Source organism: Bufo gargarizans, unplaced genomic scaffold (genome assembly GCF_014858855.1).
Source record: "Bufo gargarizans isolate SCDJY-AF-19 unplaced genomic scaffold, ASM1485885v1 fragScaff_scaffold_773_pilon, whole genome shotgun sequence".
Taxonomy (NCBI): Eukaryota; Metazoa; Chordata; class Amphibia; order Anura; family Bufonidae; genus Bufo; species Bufo gargarizans.
In genome coordinates, this window is record NW_025334183.1 from 360,420 (window position 1) to 384,478 (window position 24,059).

Genomic DNA, 24,059 nt, shown 5'->3' on the forward strand with positions numbered 1-24,059 from the left:
CTCCAACAACCAGACTCCAACCAGGCTTCTTCCGTGGTAACGCTGGCACCAGGGCAGAGTACCGCTGATCCCTGCCCACAAAGCAACCTCCACTCCAAGCCAGGGAGCAACTCAGAGACCGGGAGTACCAGCTACAAATATAATCTTGGTGGATTCACTGGACAGAGACAGGCTACGAAATTCAGCAGGTCCAGTATTGGGTTGTGGGTGGGCTGCCAGACTAACTCAGGTACCGACCGGCGTGAGGTCAGGTATCTGGTTAGTCTTCCCTGGGGGGGGGGGAGATGTGTGGCGAAACCAACCTCGCCACGGTGTTTTGGAGGGGGCTGTTTACCAGCCTCCTGCCCTGGGATTATGGTCCCTTAAGTTATTGGGTCTTAAGGCACTTGGGACGGAGCCCTCTGTCCCTGGATTGCATCCTCTGCCTTACTTGCTTGGATGAAGCACATGGTGAGAACAATAGATAGCGGCCATTTTAGCTCACAGACACTGTTCTGACTTTCAACACGGTGCTATCTTGCCTGTATTTGGTGCACAGAGACATCATTCAGTAGTTTGAAACTACCAAACAGGGGACACATTTATTAGTGACTATTTTCTGTATAACTTGTATATTTTCAGTGTAACTATCTTCCAAACTACTGAACGGATGTGGGTGAATTTTGGACATGTGGTTCACCCAGATCCCCGGTTCCGAGGATATATTGGTTATGGGGTTATTGCATGTTTTGGGGTTCCTGTGATATGTTTTATAAAACTGTATTTCTCTGCCTTTGATAATTATATTCGCCCTTTTGTTCAATAATCATCATCGGCAGAGGGGAGGATTTTGTGTGGGTGTGCTTCTATTGTCCCATTATGTGTTTAAATGGTGATATCTGTCCTGTTGTCTCCACATGTGTATTGGCGATCTCCCCTTTGTCCTGAGAGATAATTGGATTGCCCTCGATTGTCTCTGGGGCAGAGAGGAGGAAACCATGATGCATTGTGGGGATGTGTTGTATCTGTTCTGTATTTGCAAAACTGTAATAAAAACCAGGCTGGGTGTGCCAGCACATCAGACCACTGCTTGACCCTCAAGACGGAGCCTTGTCTCGTTATTGGGGGGATTCCCTGTATGCTGTTGGAGACTGATTGCCAGGAGTGTAAGCCGATTGGATGCTTTTCCTGTTCGTCTGCTGACAGCTATTTGCGAGGTTCCAGTTTGGAGTGCTATTTTGTATCCAGTTCGGGAGGTTGGTGTTCTGCAGTAGCTGTGCCTGTCTCTCAGAAAGGGGCATATCGCCTAAACGGATTTTAACCCCTTGTCTGCTGAAACGGTCCGTTACAGGTTCTCTAAACGAGCTATTAACCTAATCATCTGAATCAACTCATTAACTCTAAACACCTGCAAAAGATTCCTGAGGTTTTTAAAAACTCCCAGCCTGGTTCATTACTCAAAACCGCAATCATGGGTAAGACTGCCGACCTGACTGCTGTCCAGAAGGCCATCATTGACCCCTCAAGCAAGAGGGTAAGACACAGAAAGAAATTTCTGAAGGAATAGGCTGTTCCCAGAGTGCTGTATCAAGGAACCTCAGTGGGAAGTCTGTGGGAAGGAAAAAGTGTGGCAGAAAACGCTGCACAACGAGAAGAGGTGACCGGACCCTGAGGAAGATTGTGGAGAAGGACCGATTCCAGACCTTGGGGGACCTGCGGAAGCAGTGGACTGAGTCTGGAGTAGAAACATCCAGAGCCCCCGTGTACAGGCGTGTGCAGGAAATGGGCTACAGGGGCCGCATTCCCCAGAAACAGCGGCAGAAGCGCCTGACCTGGGCTACAGAGAAGCAGCACTGGACTGTTGCAGGTCATTCGGAAATCAAGGTGCCAGAGTCTGGAGGAAGACTGGGGAGAGGGAAATGCCAAAATGCCTGAAGTCCAGTGTCCAGTCCCCACAGTCAGTGATGGTCTGGGGTGCCATGTCAGCTGCTGGTGTTGGTCCACTGTGTTTTATCAAGGGCAGGGTCAATGCAGCCGCTATCAGGAGATTGTGGAGCACTTCATGCTTCCATCTGCTGAAAAGCTTTATGGAGATGAAGATGTCATTTTTCAGCACGACCTGGCACCTGCTCACAGCGCCAACACCACTGGTAAATGGTTTACTGACCATGGTCTTACTGGGCTCAACTGGCCTGCCAACTCTCCTGACCTGAACCCCATAGAGAATCTGTGGGATATTGGGAAGAGAAAGTTGAGACGCAAGACCCAACACTCTGGATGAGCTTAAGGCCGCTATCGAAGCATCCTGGGCCTCCATAACACCTCAGCAGTGCCACAGGCTGATTGCCTCCATGCCACGCCGCATTGAAGCAGTTATTTCTGCAAAAGGATTCCCGACCAAGTATTGAGGGCAGAACTGAACATAATTATTTGAAGGTTGACTTTTTTTGTATTAAAAACACTTTTCTTTTATTGGTCGGATGAAATATGCAAATTTTTTTAGATAGGAAATTTGGGTTTTCATGAGCTGTGGCCAAAATCATCAATATTAAAACAATAAAAGACCCAATAACTTAAGGGACCATAATCCCAGGGCAGGAGGCTGGTAAACAGCCCCCTCCAAAACACCGTGGCGAGGTTGGTTTCGCCACAGAACCTTTTCATGATAATTTTTTGAGATAGGAATTTTGGGTTTTCATGAGCTGTGGCCAAAATCATCAATATTGAAACAAAAGGCTTGAACTCCTTCAGTTGTGTGTAATGAATCTAAAATATATTAAAGTCTAATGTTTATCAGCACATTACAGAAAACAATGAACTTTATCACAATATGCTAATTTTTTTAGAAGGACCTGTATGTGGTCGTAAACTGCTGTACGGGAACATGGCAGTGCGCAGAAGGAAAGGAGCGCCATAGGGTTTTTGGAAGGCAAATTTTGCTGGACTGTTTTTTTTTTACACCATGTCCCATTTGAAGCCCCCTGATGCATCCCTAGAGTGGAAACTCCAAAAAAGTGGCCCCAATTTTAGAAAACTTCTAAAGGGACTTCATCGGAAAAAAAAAATGAAACGAAAATTTCTCATCGAAAAAATTTGATTGAAAATATTTATCAAAAGAATTCATTAAAAATATCCTTGGAGAATTTCCTCTTTCTCGAAAACTCGGAAGAATCATCCCGAAAGACTCTACTGAAGTTTCTCAAGTGGGTCTCCAATTTTTAACTACAGAATTACTCCTATATATAATTTGTCTCATTTCTTAAAGGTGGTTTCTACTAATGTATACTTGTTTCTTTACTCACGTCTGCTTGGGAACAAACATAAGTATTTCTCAGTCATTGTCCTTTACGACAAGTCTGCTTAACGTGTTAAACCATTGGCCACACCATAAGAGGAGATTTTTAAAATCATTCACATAGGTAAACTTGATGATCATTTTTATATGATTACATTTCCATCTTATTTCTAAAACCTAAGAATCTAAGATATAACATCTCACATTGTAATACATACGATTCTCTCTCTATCCATTTAAAGGAAAAACAATCACCTTTGCACATTTCCTTGCTTAAGTCTATGTATACTTTTCTGTGGAGCCTGCAAACAGTTTTATTACTCCTTTGTTTTGACCGAGGCTCGGATAATACCTTTTAAGCTCCCTTCTCTTAAGAGATATGCATCTGCAAACAGTCTTACAGAGATACCTAACTAGAATTAAGAATTTAGTTCAAGAGGCTTAAATTCACCTTCTCTCTTCTTTTGCAAACCTGGACAAAATGGCTGACATTCAGCATAGATATCAAAACAAAAAAGGTTATAATGAATTCTTTTATATTCAAAAGTTCTGACAACAGAAGGACTGGAACCCAAAGAAACATTGAACATAACAACAGGACATGGAACAGACAACAAACAGGAACCAGCACATAAGCAGATGCCTGGACCCCAAGCAGGACGGAAGCATGGCGGTCTCAGGCAGAGCTGCACACAGACTAGATGTCCTCCCTACGGAGAACCCAGGAGTAGAGTTGAGCGAACACCTGGATGTTCGGGTTCGAGAAGTTCGGCCGAACATCCCGGAAATGTTCGGGATCCGAACCCGATCCGAACTTCGTCCCGAACCCGAACCCCATTGAAGTCAATGGGGACCCGAACTTTTCGGCACTAAAAAGGCTGTAAAACAGCCCAGGAAAGAGCTAGAGGGCTGCAAAAGGCAGCAACATGTAGGTAAATCCCCTGCAAACAAATGTGGATAGGGAAATGAATTAAAATAAAAATTAAATAAATAAAAATTAACCAAAATCAATTGGAGAGAGGTTCCATAGCAGAGAATCTGGCTTCCCGTCACCCACCACTGGAACAGTCCATTCTCAGATATTTAGGCCCCGGCACCCAGGCAGAGGAGAGAGGTCCCGTAACAGAGAATCTGTCTTCATGTCAGCAGAGAATTAGTCTGCATGTCATAGCAGAGAATGAGGCTTCACGTCAGCCACCACTGCAACAGTCCATTGGCATATATTTAGGCCCAGCACACACACAGGCAGAGGAGAGAGGTCCCGTAACAGACAATCTGGCTTCATGTCAGCAGAGAATCAGTCTGCATGTCATAGCAGAGAATCAGGCTTCACGTCAGCCACCACTGCAACAGTCCATTGGCATATATTTAGGCCCAGCACACACACAGGCAGAGGAGAGAGGTCCCGTAACAGAGAATCTGGCTTCATGTCAGCAGAGAATCAGTCTGCATGTCATAGCAGAGAATGAGGCTTCACGTCACCCACCACTGCAACAGTCCATTGGCATATATTTAGGCCTAGCACACAGGCAGAGCAGAGAGGTCCCGTAACAGACAATCTGGCTTCATGTCAGCAGAGAATCAGTCTGCATGTCATAGCAGAGAATGAGGCTTCACGTCAGCCACCACTGCAACAGTCCATTGGCATATATTTAGGCCTAGCACACACACAGGCAGAGCAGAGAGGTCCCGTAACAGACAATCTGGCTTCATGTCAGCAGAGAATCAGTCTGCATGTCATAGCAGAGAATGAGGCTTCACGTCAGCCACCACTGCAACAGTCCATTGGCATATATTTAGGCCTAGCACACAGGCAGAGGAGGGAGGTCCCGTAACAGACAATCTGGCTTCATGTCAGCAGAGAATCAGTCTGCATGTCATAGCAGAGAATCAGGCTTCACGTCAGCCACCACTGCAACAGTCCATTGTCATAAATTTAGGCCCAGCACCCAGGCAGAGGAGAGAGGTCCCGTAACAGACAATCTGGCTTCATGTCAGCAGAGAATCAGTCTGCATGTCATAGCAGAGAATGAGGCTTCACGTCAGCCACCACTGCAACAGTCCATTGGCATATATTTAGGCCTAGCACCCAGGCAGAGGAGGGAGGTCCCGTAACAGACAATCTGGCTTCATGTCAGCAGAGAATTAGTCTGCATGTCATAGCAGAGAATCAGGCTTCATGTCAGCCACCACTGCAACAGTCCATTGGCATATATTTAGGCCCAGCACACACACAGGCAGAGGAGAGAGGTCCCGTAACAGACAATCTGGCTTCATGTCAGCAGAGAATCAGTCTGCATGTCATAGCAGAGAATGAGGCTTCACGTCACCCACCACTGCAACAGTCCATTGGCATATATTTAGGCCCAGCACCCAGGCAGAGGAGGGAGGTCCCGTAACAGAGAATCTGTCTTCATGTCAGCAGAGAATCAGTCTGCATGTCATAGCAGAGAATGAGGCTTCACGTCACCCACCACTGCAACAGTCCATTGGCATATATTTAGGCCTAGCACACAGGCAGAGCAGAGAGGTCCCGTAACAGACAATCTGGCTTCATGTCAGCAGAGAATCAGTCTGCATGTCATAGCAGAGAATCAGGCTTCACGTCAGCCACCACTGCAACAGTCCATTGGCATATATTTAGGCCTAGCACACAGGCAGAGCAGAGAGGTCCCGTAACAGACAATCTGGCTTCATGTCAGCAGAGAATCAGTCTGCATGTCATAGCAGAGAATGAGGCTTCACGTCAGCCACCACTGCAACAGTCCATTGGCATATATTTAGGCCTAGCACCCAGGCAGAGGAGAGAGGTCCCGTAACAGAGAATCTGTCTTCATGTCAGCAGAGAATTAGTCTGCATGTCATAGCAGAGAATGAGGCTTCACGTCAGCCACCACTGCAACAGTCCATTGGCATATATTTAGGCCCAGCACACAGGCAGAGCAGAGAGGTCCCGTAACAGAGAATCTGGCTTCATGTCAGCAGAGAATCAGTCTGCATGTCATAGCAGAGAATCAGGCTTCACGTCAGCCACCACTGCAACAGTCCATTGTCATAAATTTAGGCCCAGCACCCAGGCAGAGGAGAGAGGTCCCGTAACAGACAATCTGGCTTCATGTCAGCAGAGAATTAGTCTGCATGTCATAGCAGAGAATCAGGCTTCATGTCAGCCACCACTGCAACAGTCCATTGTCATATATTTAGGCCTAGCACACAGGCAGAGGAGAGGTTCATTCAACTTTGGGTAGCATCGCAATATAATGGTAAAATGAAAATAAAAATAGGATTGAATGAGGAAGTGCCCTGGAGTCCAATAATATATGGTTATGGGGAGGTAGTTAATGTCTAATCTGGACAAGGGACGGACAGGTCCTGTGGGATCCATGCCTGGTTCATTTTTATGAACGTCAGCTTGTCCACATTGGCTGTAGACAGGCGGCTGCGTTTGTCTGTAATGACGCCCCCTGCCGTGCTGAATACACGTTCAGACAAAACGCTGGCTGCCGGGCAGGCCAGCACCTCCAAGGCATAAAAGGCTAGCTCTGGCCACGTGGACAATTTAGAGACCCAGAAGTTGAATGGGGCCGAACCATCAGTCAGTACGTGGAGGGGTGTGCACACGTACTGTTCCACCATGTTAGTGAAATGTTGCCTCCTGCTAACACGTTGCGTATCAGGTGGTGGTGCAGTTAGCTGTGGCGTGTTGACAAAAGTTTTCCACATCTCTGCCATGCTAACCCTGCCCTCAGAGGAGCTGGCCGTGACACAGCTGCCTTGGCGACCTCTTGCTCCTCCTCTGCCTTGGCCTTGGGCTTCCACTTGTTCCCCTGTGACATTTAAGAATGCTCTCAGTAGCGCGTCTACCAACGTGCGCTTGTACTCGCGCATCTTCCTATCACGCTCCAGTGCAGGAAGTAAGGTGGGCACATTGTCTTTGTAGCGTGGATCCAGCAGGGTGGCAACCCAGTAGTCCGCACAGGTTAAAATGTGGGCAACTCTGCTGTCGTTGCGCAGGCACTGCAGCATGTAGTCGCTCATGTGTGCCAGGCTGCCCAGGGGTAAGGACAAGCTGTCCTCTGTGGGAGGCGTATCGTCATCGTCCTGCCTTTCCCCCCAGCCACGCACCAGTGATGGACCCGAGCTGCGTTGGGTGCCACCCCGCTGTGACCATGCTTCATTTTCATCCTCCTCCACCTCCTCGTCCTCCTCGTCCTCCAGTAGTGGGCCCTGGCTGGCCACATTTGTACCTGGCCTCTGCTGTTGCCAAAAACCTCCCTCTGAGTCACTTCGAAGAGACTGGCCTGAAAGTGCTAAAAATGACCCCTCTTCCTCCTCCTCCTCCTCCTCCTCCTGGGCCACCTCCTCTTCCATCATCGCCCTAAGTGTTTTCTCAAGGAGACATAGAAGTGGTATTGTAACGCTGATAACGGTGTCATCGCCACTGGCCATGTTGGTGGAGTACTCGAAACAGCGCAACAGGGCACACAGGTCTCGCATGGAGGCCCAGTCATTGGTGGTGAAGTGGTGCTGTTCTGCAGTGCGACTGACCCGTGCGTGCTGCAGCTGAAACTCCACTATGGCCTGCTGCTGCTCGCACAGTCTGTCCAGCATGTGCAAGGTGGAGTTCCACCTGGTGGGCACGTCGCATATGAGGCGGTGAGCGGGAAGGCCGAAGTTACGCTGTAGCGCAGACAGGCGAGCAGCAGCAGGATGTGAACGCCGGAAGCGCGAACAGACGGCCCGCACTTTATGCAGCAGCTCTGACATGTCGGGGTAGTTGTGAATGAACTTCTGCACCACCAAATTCAGCACATGCGCCAAGCAAGGGATGTGCGTCAAATTGGCTAGTCCCAGAGCTGCAACGAGATTTCGCCCATTATCACACACCACCAGGCCGGGCTTGAGGCTCACCGGCAGCAACCACTCGTCGGTCTGTTGTTCTATACCCCGCCACAACTCCTGTGCGGTGTGGGGCCTGTCCCCCAAACATATGAGTTTCAGAATGGCCTGCTGACGTTTACCCCGGGCTGTGCTGAAGTTGGTGGTGAAGGTGTGTGGCTGACTGGATGAGCAGGTGGAAGAAGAGGAGGAGGAAGCCGAGAAGGAGGAGGTGGCAACAGGATGCAAAGAATGTTGCCCTGCGATCCTTGGCGGCGGAAGGACGTGCGCCAAACAGCTCTCCGCCTGGGGCCCAGCTGCCACTACATTTACCCAGTGTGCAGTTAGGGAGATATAGCGTCCCTGGCCGTGCTTACTGGTCCACGTATCTGTGGTTACGTGGACCTTGCCACAGATGGCGTTGCGCAGTGCACACTTGATTTTATCGGATACTTGGTTGTGCAGGGAAGGCACGGCTCTCTTGGAGAAGTAGTGCCGGCTGGGAACAACATACTGTGGGACAGCAAGCGACATGAGCTGTTTGAAGCTGTCTGTGTCCACCAGCCTAAATGACAGCATTTCATAGGCCAGTAGTTTAGAAATGCTGGCATTCAGGGCCAGGGATCGAGGGTGGCTAGGTGGGAATTTACGCTTTCTATCAAATGTTTGTGAGATGGAGAGCTGAACGCTGGCGTGTGACATGGTTGAGACGCTTGGTGACGGAGGTGGTGGTGGTGGTGTTGGTGGTACATCCCCTGTTTGCTGGGCGGCAGGTGCCAACGTTCCTCCAGAGGCGGAGGAAGAGGCCGAGGCGGCAGCAGCAGAATAGGCCGAGGCGGCAGCAGCAGAAGAGGTAGCAGGGGGAGCCTGAGTGACTTCCTTGGTTTTAAGGTGTTTACTCCACTGCAGTTCATGCTTTGCATGCAGGTGCCTGGTCATGCAGGTTGTGCTCAGGTTCAGAACGTTAATGCCTCGCTTCAGGCTCTGATGGCACAGCGTGCAAACCACTCGGGTCTTGTCGTCAGCACATTGTTTGAAGAAGTGCCATGCCAGGGAACTCCTTGAAGCTGCCTTTGGGGTGCTCGGTCCCAGATGGCGGCGGTCAGTAGCAGGCGGAGTCTCTTGGCGGCGGGTGTTCTGCTTTTGCCCACTGCTCCCTCTTTTGCTACGCTGTTGGCTCGGTCTCACCACTGCCTCTTCCTCCGAACTGTGAAAGTCAGTGGCACGACCTTCATTCCATGTGGGGTCTAGGACCTCATCGTCCCCTGCATCGTCTTCCACCCAGTCTTGATCCCTGACCTCCTGTTCAGTCTGCACACTGCAGAAAGACGCAGCAGTTGGCACCTGTGTTTCGTCATCATCAGAGACATGCTGAGGTGGTATTCCCATGTCCTCATCATCAGGAAACATAAGTGGTTGTGCGTCAGTGCATTCTATGTCTTTCACCGCTGGGGAAGGGCTAGGTGGATGCCCTTGGGAAACCCTGCCAGCGGAGTCTTCAAACAGCATAAGAGACTGCTGCATAACTTGAGGCTGAGACAGTTTCCCTGGTATGCATGGGGGTGATGTGACAGACTGATGGGGTTGGTTTTCAGGCGCCATCTGTGCGCTTTCTGCAGAAGACTGGGTGGGAGATAATGTGAACGTGCTGGATCCACTGTCGGCCACCCAATTGACTAATGCCTGTACCTGCTCAGGCCTTACCATCCTTAGAACGGCATTGGGCCCCACCATATATCGCTGTAAATTCTGGCGGCTACTGGGACCTGAGGTAGTTGGTACACTAGGACGTGTGGATGTGGCAGAACGGCCACGTCCTCTCCCAGCACCAGAGGGTCCACTAACACCACCACGACCATGTCCACGTCCGCGTCCCTTACTAGATGTTTTTCTCATTGTTATGGTTCACCACAACAACAAATATATTATTTGGCCCAATGTATTGTATTCAAATTCAGCGGGATATAAATTTGAGGCCTAGTATTTAGGCGCTGGGTGACAGGTATGGGTTTAGTGCCAGAATTAGACTTGGAAATACACAGTAGCGGGTGTGTGTGAAGTTATTCTGAATGACCCAATGTGCACCTTGAATATTATATACCCTTTTAGGGATAGATTTCAAATAGCTCTGATATAGCAGAAACCACTAAATTATGAAATTGCTAAATTGGGAATTGTATTTCAACCCAGAACAAGAAATGTGCTTGAACGGACACTAAATAACTCGCCCAGCTACAGCACTAGGGACAGATTTAGCGGGATATAAATTTGAGGCCTAGTATTTAGGCGCTGGGTGACAGGTATGGGTTTAGTGCCAGAATTAGACTTGGAAATACACAGTAGCGGGTGTGTGTGAAGTTATTCTGAATGACCCAATGTGCACCTTGAATATTATATACCCTTTTAGGGATAGATTTCAAATAGCTCTGATATAGCAGAAACCACTAAATTATGAAATTGCTAAATTGGGAATTGTATTTCAACCCAGAACAAGAAATGTGCTTGAACGGACACTAAATAACTCGCCCAGCTACAGCACTAGGGACAGATTTAGCTGGATATAAATTTGAGGCCTAGTATTTAGGCGCTGGGTGACAGGTATGGGTTTAGTGACAGAATTAGACTTGGAAATACACAGTAGCGGGTGTGTGTGAAGTTATTCTGAATGACCCAATGTGCACCTTGAATATTATATACCCTTTTAGGGATAGATTTCAAATAGCTCTGATATAGCAGAAACCACTAAATTATGAAATTGCTAAATTGGGAATTGTATTTCAACCCAGAACAAGAAATGTGCTTGAACGGACACTAAATAACTCGCCCAGCTACAGCACTAGGGACAGATTTAGCGGGATATAAATTTGAGGCCTAGTATTTAGGCGCTGGGTGACAGGTATGGGTTTAGTGCCAGAATTAGACTTGGAAATACACAGTAGCGGGTGTGTGTGAAGTTATTCTGAATGACCCAATGTGCACCTTGAATATTATATACCCTTTTAGGGATAGATTTCAAATAGCTCTGATATAGCAGAAACCACTAAATTATGAAATTGCTAAATTGGGAATTGTATTTCAACCCAGAACAAGAAATGTGCTTGAACGGACACTAAATAACTCGCCCAGCTACAGCACTAGGGACAGATTTAGCGGGATATAAATTTGAGGCCTAGTATTTAGGCGCTGGGTGACAGGTATGGGTTTAGTGCCAGAATTAGACTTGGAAATACACAGTAGCGGGTGTGTGTGAAGTTATTCTGAATGACCCAATGTGCACCTTGAATATTATATACCCTTTTAGGGATAGATTTCAAATAGCTCTGATATAGCAGAAACCACTAAATTATGAAATTGCTAAATTGGGAATTGTATTTCAACCCAGAACAAAAAATGTGCTTGAACGGACACTAAATAACTCGCCCAGCTACAGCACTAGGGACAGATTTAGCGGGATATAAATTTGAGGCCTAGTATTTAGGCGCTGGGTGACAGGTATGGGTTTAGTGCCAGAATTAGACTTGGAAATACACAGTAGCGGGTGTGTGTGAAGTTATTCTGAATGACCCAATGTGCACCTTGAATATTATATACCCTTTTAGGGATAGATTTCAAATAGCTCTGATATAGCAGAAACCACTAAATTATGAAATTGCTAAATTGGGAATTGTATTTCAACCCAGAACAAGAAATGTGCTTGAACGGACACTAAATAACTCGCCCAGCTACAGCACTAGGGACAGATTTAGCGGGATATAAATTTGAGGCCTAGTATTTAGGCGCTGGGTGACAGGTATGGGTTTAGTGCCAGAATTAGACTTGGAAATACACAGTAGCGGGTGTGTGTGAAGTTATTCTGAATGACCCAATGTGCACCTTGAATATTATATACCCTTTTAGGGATAGATTTCAAATAGCTCTGATATAGCAGAAACCACTAAATTATGAAATTGCTAAATTGGGAATTGTATTTCAACCCAGAACAAAAATGTGCTTGAACGGACACTAAATAACTCGCCCAGCTACAGCACTAAGGACAGATTTAGCGGGATATAAATTTGAGGCCTAGTATTTAGGCGCTGGGTGACAGGTATGGGTTTAGTGCCAGAATTAGACTTGGAAATACACAGTAGCGGGTGTGTGTGAAGTTATTCTGAATGACCCAATGTGCACCTTGAATATTATATACCCTTTTAGGGATAGATTTCAAATAGCTCTGATATAGCAGAAACCACTAAATTATGAAATTGCTAAATTGGGAATTGTATTTCAACCCAGAACAAGAAATGTGCTTGAACGGACACTAAATAACTCGCCCAGCTACAGCACTAGGGACAGATTTAGCTGGATATAAATTTGAGGCCTAGTATTTAGGCGCTGGGTGACAGGTATGGGTTTAGTGCCAGAATTAGACTTGGAAATACACAGTAGCGGGTGTGTGTGAAGTTATTCTGAATGACCCAATGTGCACCTTGAATATTATATACCCTTTTAGGGATAGATTTCAAATAGCTCTGATATAGCAGAAACCACTAAATTATGAAATTGCTAAATTGGGAATTGTATTTCAACCCAGAACAAGAAATGTGCTTGAACGGACACTAAATAACTCGCCCAGCTACAGCACTAGGGACAGATTTAGCGGGATATAAATTTGAGGCCTAGTATTTAGGCGCTGGGTGACAGGTATGGGTTTAGTGCCAGAATTAGACTTGGAAATACACAGTAGCGGGTGTGTGTGAAGTTATTCTGAATGACCCAATGTGCACCTTGAATATTATATACCCTTTTAGGGATAGATTTCAAATAGCTCTGATATAGCAGAAACCACTAAATTATGAAATTGCTAAATTGGGAATTGTATTTCAACCCAGAACAAGAAATGTGCTTGAACGGACACTAAATAACTCGCCCAGCTACAGCACTAAGGACAGATTTAGCGGGATATAAATTTGAGGCCTAGTATTTAGGCGCTGGGTGACAGGTATGGGTTTAGTGCCAGAATTAGACTTGGAAATACACAGTAGCGGGTGTGTGTGAAGTTATTCTGAATGACCCAATGTGCACCTTGAATATTATATACCCTTTTAGGGATAGATTTCAAATAGCTCTGATATAGCAGAAACCACTAAATTATGAAATTGCTAAATTGGGAATTGTATTTCAACCCAGAACAAGAAATGTGCTTGAACGGACACTAAATAACTCGCCCAGCTACAGCACTAAGGACAGATTTAGCGGGATATAAATTTGAGGCCTAGTATTTAGGCGCTGGGTGACCGGTATGGATTTAGTGACAGAATTAGACTGGGATATGGCCAAAAAATAAACAGACTATTGCTGGTTAAATGCACTTGGTGTGACAGCTTCACCCTGATGTAGGCTTTAGCCAAAAAACAACCACACCATTGAGGGTTAAATGCACTTGGTGACAGGCGCAGCTTGCCCCTGATTTAGTATATGGCCAAAAAATGAACAGACTATTGCTGGTTAAATGCACTTGGTGTGACAGCTTCACCCTGATGTAGGCTTTAGCCAAAAAACAACCACACCATTGAGGGTTAAATGCACTTGGTGACAGGCGCAGCTTGCCCCTGATTTTGTATATGGCCAAAAAATGAACAGACTATTGCTGGTTAAATGCACTTGGTGTGACAGCTTCACCCTGATGTAGGCTTTAGCCAAAAAACAACCACACCATTGAGGGTTAAATGCACTTGGTCGCAGCTTGTGCTGGCGCACCACAAGACACAAAATGGCCGCCGATCACCCCAGAAAAATGTGACTGACAAACGGTCTGGGCAGCCTAAAAACAGTGAGCAATTGAGGATCAGCAGCTCAATGATCCACAGCTGCAGATCGATCAGTTAATCAAGTCCTTTGGAGGAGTTAATCTGCCTAATCTCGCCCTACTGTCGCAGCCGCAACCTCTCCCTACGCTAATCAGAGCAGAGTGACGGGCGGCGCTATGTGACTCCAGCTTAAATAGAGGCTGGGTCACATGGTGCTCTGGCCAATCACAGCCATGCCAATAGTAGGCATGGCTGTGATGGCCTCTTGGGGCAAGTAGTATGACGCTTGTTGATTGGCTGCTTTGCAGCCTTTCAAAAAGCGCCAAGAAAGCGTCACAAAAGCGCGAAGAAAGCGACGAACACCGAACCCGAACCCGGACTTTTACGAAAATGTCCGGGTTCGGGTCCGTGTCACGGACACCCCAAAATTCGGTACGAACCCGAACTATACAGTTCGAGTTCGCTCATCCCTACCCAGGAGCCCTCTCATGAAGGCAGGGCATACACAGGGCAGGAACAGAAAGAGTAAGGTACTGCAGGCAAGACATGGAACATACTTGATCAGAAGCAGTAGGCACTGCCAGGTTATACCTGGAACAGACTGGATCAGAAGTAGTTGGCACTATTCCGCAGGACCTTTGTCCAGGAGAACGTATATTATTAAATCATGCTTTAAGTAAACATTTATAAAGTTGAGAAATCGTAACCTTCTGTCCTGCATTCCCCATCAAATCATTCAAAAAAGTGAAAATGTCTATCTCAAGAAAAAGTTTTTCCTTTATAGTGCCGAACGTAACTGAAAATACCTAAACCAAGATAAATGAAGTATATTTTCTCTTTGTGCTTTGAGTATAACCCCATTCTTAACCACCTGTGCAGCATACAAAATATTATATTTCAATTAAAGCCTTACTCGCTTTCTCCCCCAGAGTAAATAGTTAATAATTCTCTCAATTAATTTAAAGAACTTATCTTCTATCCATACTGCGGAATTCCTAATGACAGAGTAATTGGGGCAAAATCACCATTTTCACCAAGGATAATCTGTCGGCTCTAGATAACGGAAGTTGGAGCCATATCGTTATCTTTGACCTCAATTTGCTTATCTGTAGATGTCTGTAGATTACTACTACTCCGCTCCATCTCAACAAGTGACTCTCCAGTGTTACTTCTCCTAGGACATATAATGTATGTAGATTATTAGTACCCGATACTTCTCTACAAGTGACTCTCCAGTGTTACTTCTCCTAGGACATATGATGTATGTAGATTATTAGTACCCGATACTTCTCTACAAGTGACTCTCCAGTGTTACTTCTCCTAGGACATATAATGTATGTAGATTATTAGTACCCGATACTTCTCTACAAGTGACTCTCCAGTGTTACTTCTCCTAGGACATATGATGTATGTAGATTATTAGTACCCGATACTTCTCTACAAGTGACTCTCCAGTGTTACTTCTCCTAGGACATATGATGTACAGTACAGACCAAAAGTTTGGACACCTTCTCATTCATAGAGTTTTCTTTATTTTCATGACTATGACAATTGTAGATTCGCACTGAAGGCATCAAAACTATGAATTATCACATGTGGAATTATATACATAACAAACAAGTGTGAAACAGCTGAAAATATGTCATATTCTAGGTTCTTCAAAGTAGGCACCTTTTGCTTTGATTACTGCTTTGTACACTCTTGGCATTCTCTTGATGAGCTTCAAGAGGTAGTCACCTGAAATGGTCTTCCAACAGTCTTGAAGGAGTTCCCAGAGATGCTTAGCACTTGTTGGTCCAGCTCACCCCAAACCATCTCGATTGGGTTCAGGTCCGGTGACTGTGGAGGCCAGGTCATCTGGCGCAGCACCCCATCACTCTCCTTCATGGTCACATAGCCCTTACACAGCCTGGAGGTGTGTTTGGGGTCATTGTCCTGTTGAAAAATAAATGATGGTCCAACTAAACGCAAACCGGATGGAATAGCATGCCGCTGCAAGATGCTGTGGTAGCCATGCTGGTTCAGTATGCCTTCAATGTTGAATAAATCCCCAACAGTGTCACCAGCAAAGCCCCCCACACCATCACACCTCCTCCTCCATGCTTCACGGTGGGAACCAGGCATGTAGAGTCCATCCGTTCACCTTTTCTGCATCGCACAAAGACACGGTGGTTGGAACCAAAGATCTCACATTTGGACTCATCAGACCAAAGCACAGATTTCCACTGGTCTAATGTCCATTCCTTGTGTTCTTTAGCCCAAACAAGTCTCTTCTGCTTGTTGCCTGTCCTTAGCAGTGGTTTCCTAGCAGATCTTCTACCATGAAGGCCTGATTCACACAGTCTCCTCTTAACAGTTGTTCTAGAGATGTGTCTGCTGCTAGAACTCTGGGTGGCATTGACCTGGTCTCTAATCTGAGCTGCTGTTAACCTGCGATTTCTGAGGCTGGTGACTCGGATGACCTTATCCTCCGCAGCAGAGGTGACTCTTGGTCTTCCTTTCCTGGGGCGGTCCTCATGTGAGTCAGTTTCTTTGTAGCGCTTGATGGTTTTTGTGACTGCACTTGGGGACACTTTCAAAGTTTTCCCAATTTTTCGGACTGACTGACCTTCATTTCTTAAAGTAATGATGGCCACTCGTTTTTCTTTACTTAGCTGCTTTTTTCTTGCCATAATACAAATTCTAACACTGGTACGTGCAGGAGGAGGAGCTTACCGGCGCAGTTCCTCCTTCCCAGGGGCGCAGTGAGAGACGGCTCCCTCCACATGCAGGCACCAGCGCTTTCATCCGGCACCTGCAGGTGGAGGGAGCTTTCTCCCGCAGCGCGCTCACAGGTCCCTCCTCCCCTGCAGCAGCAGCAGCACATAAGGGAGCTTCAAGCTCCAAAGGACACTTACCTGCTGCTGAGAGGGGAGGGACATCACCACTGCCACCAATGAAATAAATGTCCCATTTGGGAAGGAAGGGGGGGCGTGGAGAGGGCTACAGAGCGGCGGGAACATGTCACTGACTGCAGGAAAGGACTCAAGTCAGTGTCGTGTTCCCATCTCTCCTGGGCCATCTTCTTTATTTCACAAATTTTTTATTAGAAAATCATAGCATACATCATCTTCCACAATGTCAAATTACCGTACAGTACAGTATAATTTGCTCATCACATTGCAGGATAAAAGACACTGGATGTAAAGTTTTCATTTATATTAAAGAAAAAAACAAAAAAAAAAACAAGGCCGTAAGAGAACGACCAACAAACAAACAATAATAAACACTGCGCCACATTTAAAATCAAGCAGTAAAATTGAGGTATGTATCTTCTACACTTGTAGATCTGGCAAAGATGGATAGTGTTTGGACATATAAGACGCCCATTTTCGCCACCTTGCACTGACACATGATAATCGGCAAAGCTGTTTTGCAATCAGTAATCTTCTTTAAAATTAAAGGTAAACTGATTAAATGAAGTGATAAAGCCCCATCAAACCATGATAGTTTTGTTCTGCATCCAATTCCCATTATTGGGGCATTGGATGCGGACCCCTTAGTTTCAATGGAGCGGAAAAAGATGCAGGCAGCACACAGTGTGCTGTCTGCATCTCTTGTGGCCCCATTGTAATTAAGGGGTCCGCATCCAATGCCCCAATAATGGGAATTGGATGCGGAACAAACCTATCATATGTCTGTTCTGTGGCTTGGGTTGCCACCCGGCCAGTAGTTCACCAGCAAGGCTGCTATTTTAGTTCTCTTGCCGGTGCCAGAATTTTCCTGTAAGGACTGTTAGGCTACTTTCACACTTGCGGCAGGACGGAGCCGACAGGCTGTTCACCCTGTCAGATCCGTCCTGCCGCTATTTCGCCGGACTGCCACTCCCCTTTGACTATAGCGGGAGTGGAGCTACGGCGCAGCATGGCAGTGCACGGCGTGAGGCCGCCAGACAAAAAAGTCGGACATGTAGTACTTTTAGTCTGGCGGCCTCTCACCGTGCTGCGCCGTAGCTCTGCCCCCATCCCTATTATAGTCGATGGGCACAGAGCAGCGGCACGGCGAAGTAGTGGCAAGATGGATCTGACAGGGTGAGTAGCCTGTCGGATCCATCCTGCTGCAAGTGTGAAAGTACCCTTACTACCTCCACCGCTACTTGTGCTAGTAAAAATAAAATTGCGGTACCTCCACCCCCATTTGCTCACGCTGTGGAGAACACCCCCTGACTAGAAGCTCAGGACAGGACCTACAAGACGTCATCACGTTGTAGCACCGGTCCTGAGCTTGCAGTCAGCAGCGAATGTTCACCGCAGCCAGGTGAATGCAAATTATTTTTTTTTTTTTTGCAAAAGCAGAGAATGGGGGCACCAATGGGGGCATTACTCTTACTGGGTGCACTAATGGGGACATTATTCTTACTGGGGCACTAATGTGGCCATTACTAATTCTGGGACTTACCTGGGGCGCTCCACTGTAACGTCAGAGCGCCCCACGCGCATGGATCACATGGCATCTTTACTGTTGGCGTTCAGCTCGGACCTTCACCTGACTGCAGACCCAGGTCTGTGGACCTTTAAAAAAACTAGTTGAGTACCCCTGACCTAGAATATGACATATTTTCAGCTGTTTCACACCTTTTTGTTATGTATATAATTCCACATGTGATAATTCATAGTTTTGATGCCTTCAGTGTGAATCTACAATTGTCATAGTCATGAAAATAAAGAAAACTCTCTGAATGAGAAGAAGGTGTGTCCAGACTTTTGGTCTGTACTGTATGTAGATTATTAGTACCCGATACTTCTCTACAAGTGACTCTCCAGTGTTACTTCTCCTAGGACATATAATGTATGTAGATTATTAGTACCCGATACTTCTCTACAAGTGACTCTCCAGTGTTACTTCTCCTAGGACATATAATGTATGTAGATTATTAGTACCCAATCCTTCTCTACAAGTGACTCTCCAGTGTTACTCCTTCTAGGACCTATAATGTATGTATATTATTAGTACCTGGTGCTTCTCTACAAGTGACTCTCCAGTAATACTCCTCCTAGGACATATGATGTATGTAGATTATTAGTACCCAATCCTTCTCTACAAGTGACTCTCCAGTGTTACTCCTTCTAGGACCTATAATGTATGTATATTATTAGTACCTGGTGCTTCTCTACAAGTGACTCTCCAGTAATACTCCTCCTAGGACATATGATGTATGTAGATTATTAGTATCCAATCCTTCTCTACAAGTGACTCTCCAGTAATACTCCGCCTACAACATGTGATGTATGTAGATTAGAGGTATCCGATCCTTCTCTACAAGTGACTCTCCAGTCTTACTCCTCCTAGGACATATGATGTCTGTAGATTATTAGTACCTGATCCTTCTCTACAAGTGACTCTCCAGTGTTACTCCCCCTAGGACATATGATGTAGGTAAATTACTACTACTTGAACCTTCTCTACAAGTGACTCTCCAGTGTTACTCCCACTAGGACATATGATGTATGTAGATTATTAGTACCTGATCCTTCTCTAGACATGATCCTGCATGGCTGTGTACATGGTCTTCTTTCTAGAAATGATCCTGCATGGCTGTGTACATGGTCTTCTCCTCTTCTCTTTAGACATGATCCTGCATGGCTGTGTACATGCTCTTCTCTTCTCTGTAGGCATGATCTTGCATGGCTTTGTACATGGTCTTCTGGTCTTCTTTCTAGACACGATCCGGCATGGCTGTATACATGGTCTTCTCTCTAGAAATTATCCTGCATGACTGTGTACATGGTCTTCTCCTCTTCTCTCTAGACATGATATGCATGACTGTGTACATGGTCTTCTGGTCTTCTCTCTAGACATGATCTGCATGACTATGTACATGGTCTTCTCTCTAGAAATGGTCCTGCACGGCTGTGTACATGGTCTTCTCTCCAGACATGATCTGCATGACTATTTACATGGACTTCTGGTCTTCTCTCTAGAAATGGTCCTGCATGGCTGTGTACATGGTCTTCTGTCTAGACATGATCTGCATGACTGCGTGCATGGTTTTCCACTCTTCTCTCTAGACATGATCCTGCACGACTCTGTACATGGTCCTGCATGGCTGTGTACATGGTTTTCTGCTCTTCTCTGTAGACCTGATCCTGTGTGGATGTGTAGATGGTCTTCTCTCTAGAAATGGTCCTGCATGGCTGTGTACATGGTTTTCTGCTCTTCTCTGTAGACCTGATCCTGTGTGGATGTGTAGATGGTCTTCTCTCTAGACATGGTCCTGCATGGCTGTGTACATGGTTTTCTGCTCTTCTCTGTAGACCTGATCCTGTGTGGATGTGTAGATGGTATTGCCCTGCCTCCTCTGGTTTGTATTGCACTCCTTGTGTTAGTGATACTGTTGAATGTGACCCTTCGTACATTCAGTTCTTTGGGGCTTACTCTTGTTTCTTTAGAGAGAAATGACGGAGAGAATCTGCCACTGACATTGGGTACACCGGAAAACCTGCTGGATCCAGGTACTTACCCTAGATGATGAAACTAAACTACTACTAATATCCTTGGTGAATTGGACAGTTATAATATCAGAACCTTATTTGTTACTTTATTTATTACAGATTTTACAACATGGAAGTAGCTGACTGCAAATGGGCCAGGAATACGAGTTTCCCTATACCAATGAAAAGAAGGTGGTCTGACCGCCAAGCTCCAGCTTAGAAGGGGACTAGTGATGTTAACTGGTGTCCTACATTATACAGGCCAATTTGGTGAAGGTCTAGCTCCAAAAAACATTAATCTTCAGAACGTGGCATTGTGGTAAGGGCGAGTGCCATGGTGTAGAGTGAAGGCAGCCTGTAGCTTCCCTGGATCTTGTGCGGCTGCTGTCATTTCACTTAGAAAGCATTTGGTTTTCTGGATCTTCACACAGACGCGCTCCTCTTCCTGGCGCATGTAAAGAATATTTCTCACTAGTGAAGATATGAGCCATTCCAGATCCATTTAGATAATCAGTGATGATTATGAACTGCTCTTCTAGGAACTCATTGCTGTAGTACATGGGGAGCGGATGTCCAGCACCGAGGGGCCATCAGATGCGCACGCGCTGGAATAACGGTGGGGGATTGGAGGTGTTCTGCCGGGTCTAAAGGGTTCTTGCCATGGTGTGGAATACACTTTTTATATCACTGGTACCTATGGCCAGTCATCCATTTACTTCTGGTTACATCAGGGGGTGGGCGGCATAATCCTGTTCTGTGTTCTCATTTATTGTGATGGAAAAATCACTTTAAAACTCTGTATAAAAAAACTAAACTGTTCAGCATCAGTAGAATTAATCCAATGGATATTATGTATTATGGCCCCCCCCCCCTGCATACAATATTACACGGCACCCCATCTGCATACAATATTACACCGCACCCCCCACCCCCCCTCTGCATACAATATTACACCGCACCCCCCCCCCCCCTCTGCATACAATATTACACGGCACCCCCCCCCCTCTGCATACAATATTACACGGCACCCCCCCTCTGCATACATTACACGGAACCAACCCTCTGCATGCAATATTATAGGGCATCCCCCCTGCATACAATATTACTGGGCACCCCCCCTCTGCATGCAATATTACATGGCACCCCTCCTCTGCATACAATATTACACGGAACCCCCCCTGCATGCAATATTACAGGGCATCCCCCTGCATACAATATTACACGGAACCCGCCCTGCATGCAACATTACAGGGCATCCCCCTCTGCATGCAATATTACACGGCACCCCCCCTCTGCATACATTACACGGAACCAACCCTCTGCATCCAATATTACAGGGCACCCCCCTCTGCATGCAATATTACAGGGCACCCCCCTCTGCATGCAATATTACAGGGCACCCCCCTCTGCATGCAATATTACATGGCACCCCCCCCCCTCTGCATGCAATATTACACGGCACCCCCCCCTCTGCATACATTACACGGAACCAACCCTCTGCATCCAATATTACAGGGCACCCCCCTCTGCATGCAATATTACAGGGCACCCCCCTCTGCATGCAATATTACAGGGCACCCCCCTCTGCATGCAATATTACAGGGCACCCCCCTCTGCATGCAATATTACATGGCACCCCCCCCCCTCTGCATGCAATATTACACGGCACCCCCCCTCTGCATACATTACACGGAACCAACCCTCTGCATCCAATATTATAGGGCACCCCCCTCTGCATGCAATATTACAGGGCACCCCCCTCTGCATGCAATATTACAGGGCACCCCCCTCTGCATGCAATATTACATGGCACCCCCCCCCCCCTCTGCATGCAATATTACACGGCACCCCCCCTCTGCATGCAATATTACATGGCCCCCCCCCCCCCGCATACAATATTACACGGCAACCCCCTTCGCAATTAAATATTACACGGAACCCCCCCTGCATACAATATTACACGGCCCCCCTATTACACGGCACCCCCCCCCTCTGCATACAATATTACACACCCTCCCCCCCTGCATACAATATTACACGCCCCCCCCCCCCCCCCCGCATACAATATTACAGGGCATCCCCCTGCATACAATATTACACGGAACCCCCCCCCCTGCATACAATATTACACGGCCCCCCCTATTACACGGCACCCCCCCCCTGCATACAATATTACACGGCCCCCCATTACACGGCACCCCCCCCTCTGCATACAATATTACACCCCTCCCCCCCCGCATACAATATTACAGGGCATCCCCCTGCATACATTACACGGCCCCCCCTATTACACGGCACCCCCCCCGCATACAATATTACAGGGCATCCCCCTGCATACAATATTAAACGGAACCCCCCGTCTGCATACAATATTACACGGCCCCCCCTATTACACGGCACCCCCCCCCTGCATACAATATTACACGGCACCCCCCCCCCCCCCTCTGTATACAATATTACACGCCCCCCCCTGCATACAATATTACACGGCCCCCCCTATTACACGGCACCCCCCCCCCCCCCGCATACAATATTACAGGGCATCCCCCTGCATACAATATTACACGGAACCCCCCGTCTGCATACAATATTACACGGCCCCCCCTATTACACGGCACCCCCCCCTGCATACAATATTACACGGCACCCCCCCCCCCCTGCATACAATATTACACGCCCCCCCCTGCATACAATATTACACCCCCCCCCCCCCGCATACAATATTACACGCCCCCCCCCTGCATACAATATTACACGCCCCCCCCCCCCCCCCCCGCATACAATATTACAGGGCATCCCCCTCCCCCTTTTTTTTTTATTAGATTATTTTTGTTTTGTTTTCCAAAGGTAAAAACATGGATACCATTACACATACAAAATACAGCAAGAGATATACAAAATCTCAGTTGAATGATACACATTATCAAAGCAGCACCAAACATTGTGCATATTATCCTGAAACATAATCTCTATTGGTGGATAATGGTAACGAACATAGCCACCAACATATAAATCCTCATCATCTTTTTGCAGCGGATATAAGAATTTCACGCCTTTACGGTCCCAGGGCGAAAAACAGACAGCAGTACACGACAACTCTGCCAGACTTCATGTATCATACTGAGTGTGGGGTATCCCGCTATCTTATCAGAGAGACCACTATGTTCCAGCAAAGCTACCGGTGGGTCATGGCCTATTATATACGCTATCAGGCGGGCAGACGCAACGTCCCCAGGAGTCCTTCCCCACTCCCTCAGCTGCTGCAGCTGTGAAGTTTTATTGCACCAAATCAGACTTCTAAATAGTCTATGTATTCTAAGGAAGATCCGGCGGGGTATCCCTACAGGGGAATTATCCAGGACAGAGATGAGTTTTGGCATAAGAACCATTTTAAGGAGATTACTCCTGCCTATTTCTGACAGTTTGTTCAGACATGATGCCCAGGAGCGGCTCTATAGTATTTTTCACATAGTGCCCCCGGTTCGTTGAGACCACTATTCACAGATATTTGAATTGATGAGCAATCTGCAGCTGAGTGGGCCGAAGGAAGAAACTATCGGAGGACACATCTAGCGGCAACAGAATAGATTTATCCCAATTCATACGAAGACCAGACCTGTCACCAAAATCCTTGACGGGGGTATTGGT

General features: G+C 46.8%; 1 protein-coding gene across 3 annotated transcripts in view; it reads left to right on the forward strand.

The window, feature by feature from the left end:
• Nucleotides 1–21,332, forward strand: part of LOC122922834 (MOB kinase activator 3C) — a 128,537-nt gene extending 107,205 nt beyond the window's left edge. For all 3 annotated transcript variants that reach the window (XR_006387195.1, XM_044273585.1, XM_044273586.1), the window contains exons 4-5: nucleotides 20,370–20,432; nucleotides 20,532–21,332. Coding sequence is in view for 2 of the 3 variants with exons in the window: in XM_044273585.1 (XP_044129520.1) it covers nucleotides 20,370–20,399 (30 nt within the window). In the remaining variant the exon portion in view is untranslated. The remainder of the gene's footprint in view (nucleotides 1–20,369; nucleotides 20,433–20,531) is intronic.
• Nucleotides 21,333–24,059: the final 2,727 nt, after the last annotated feature.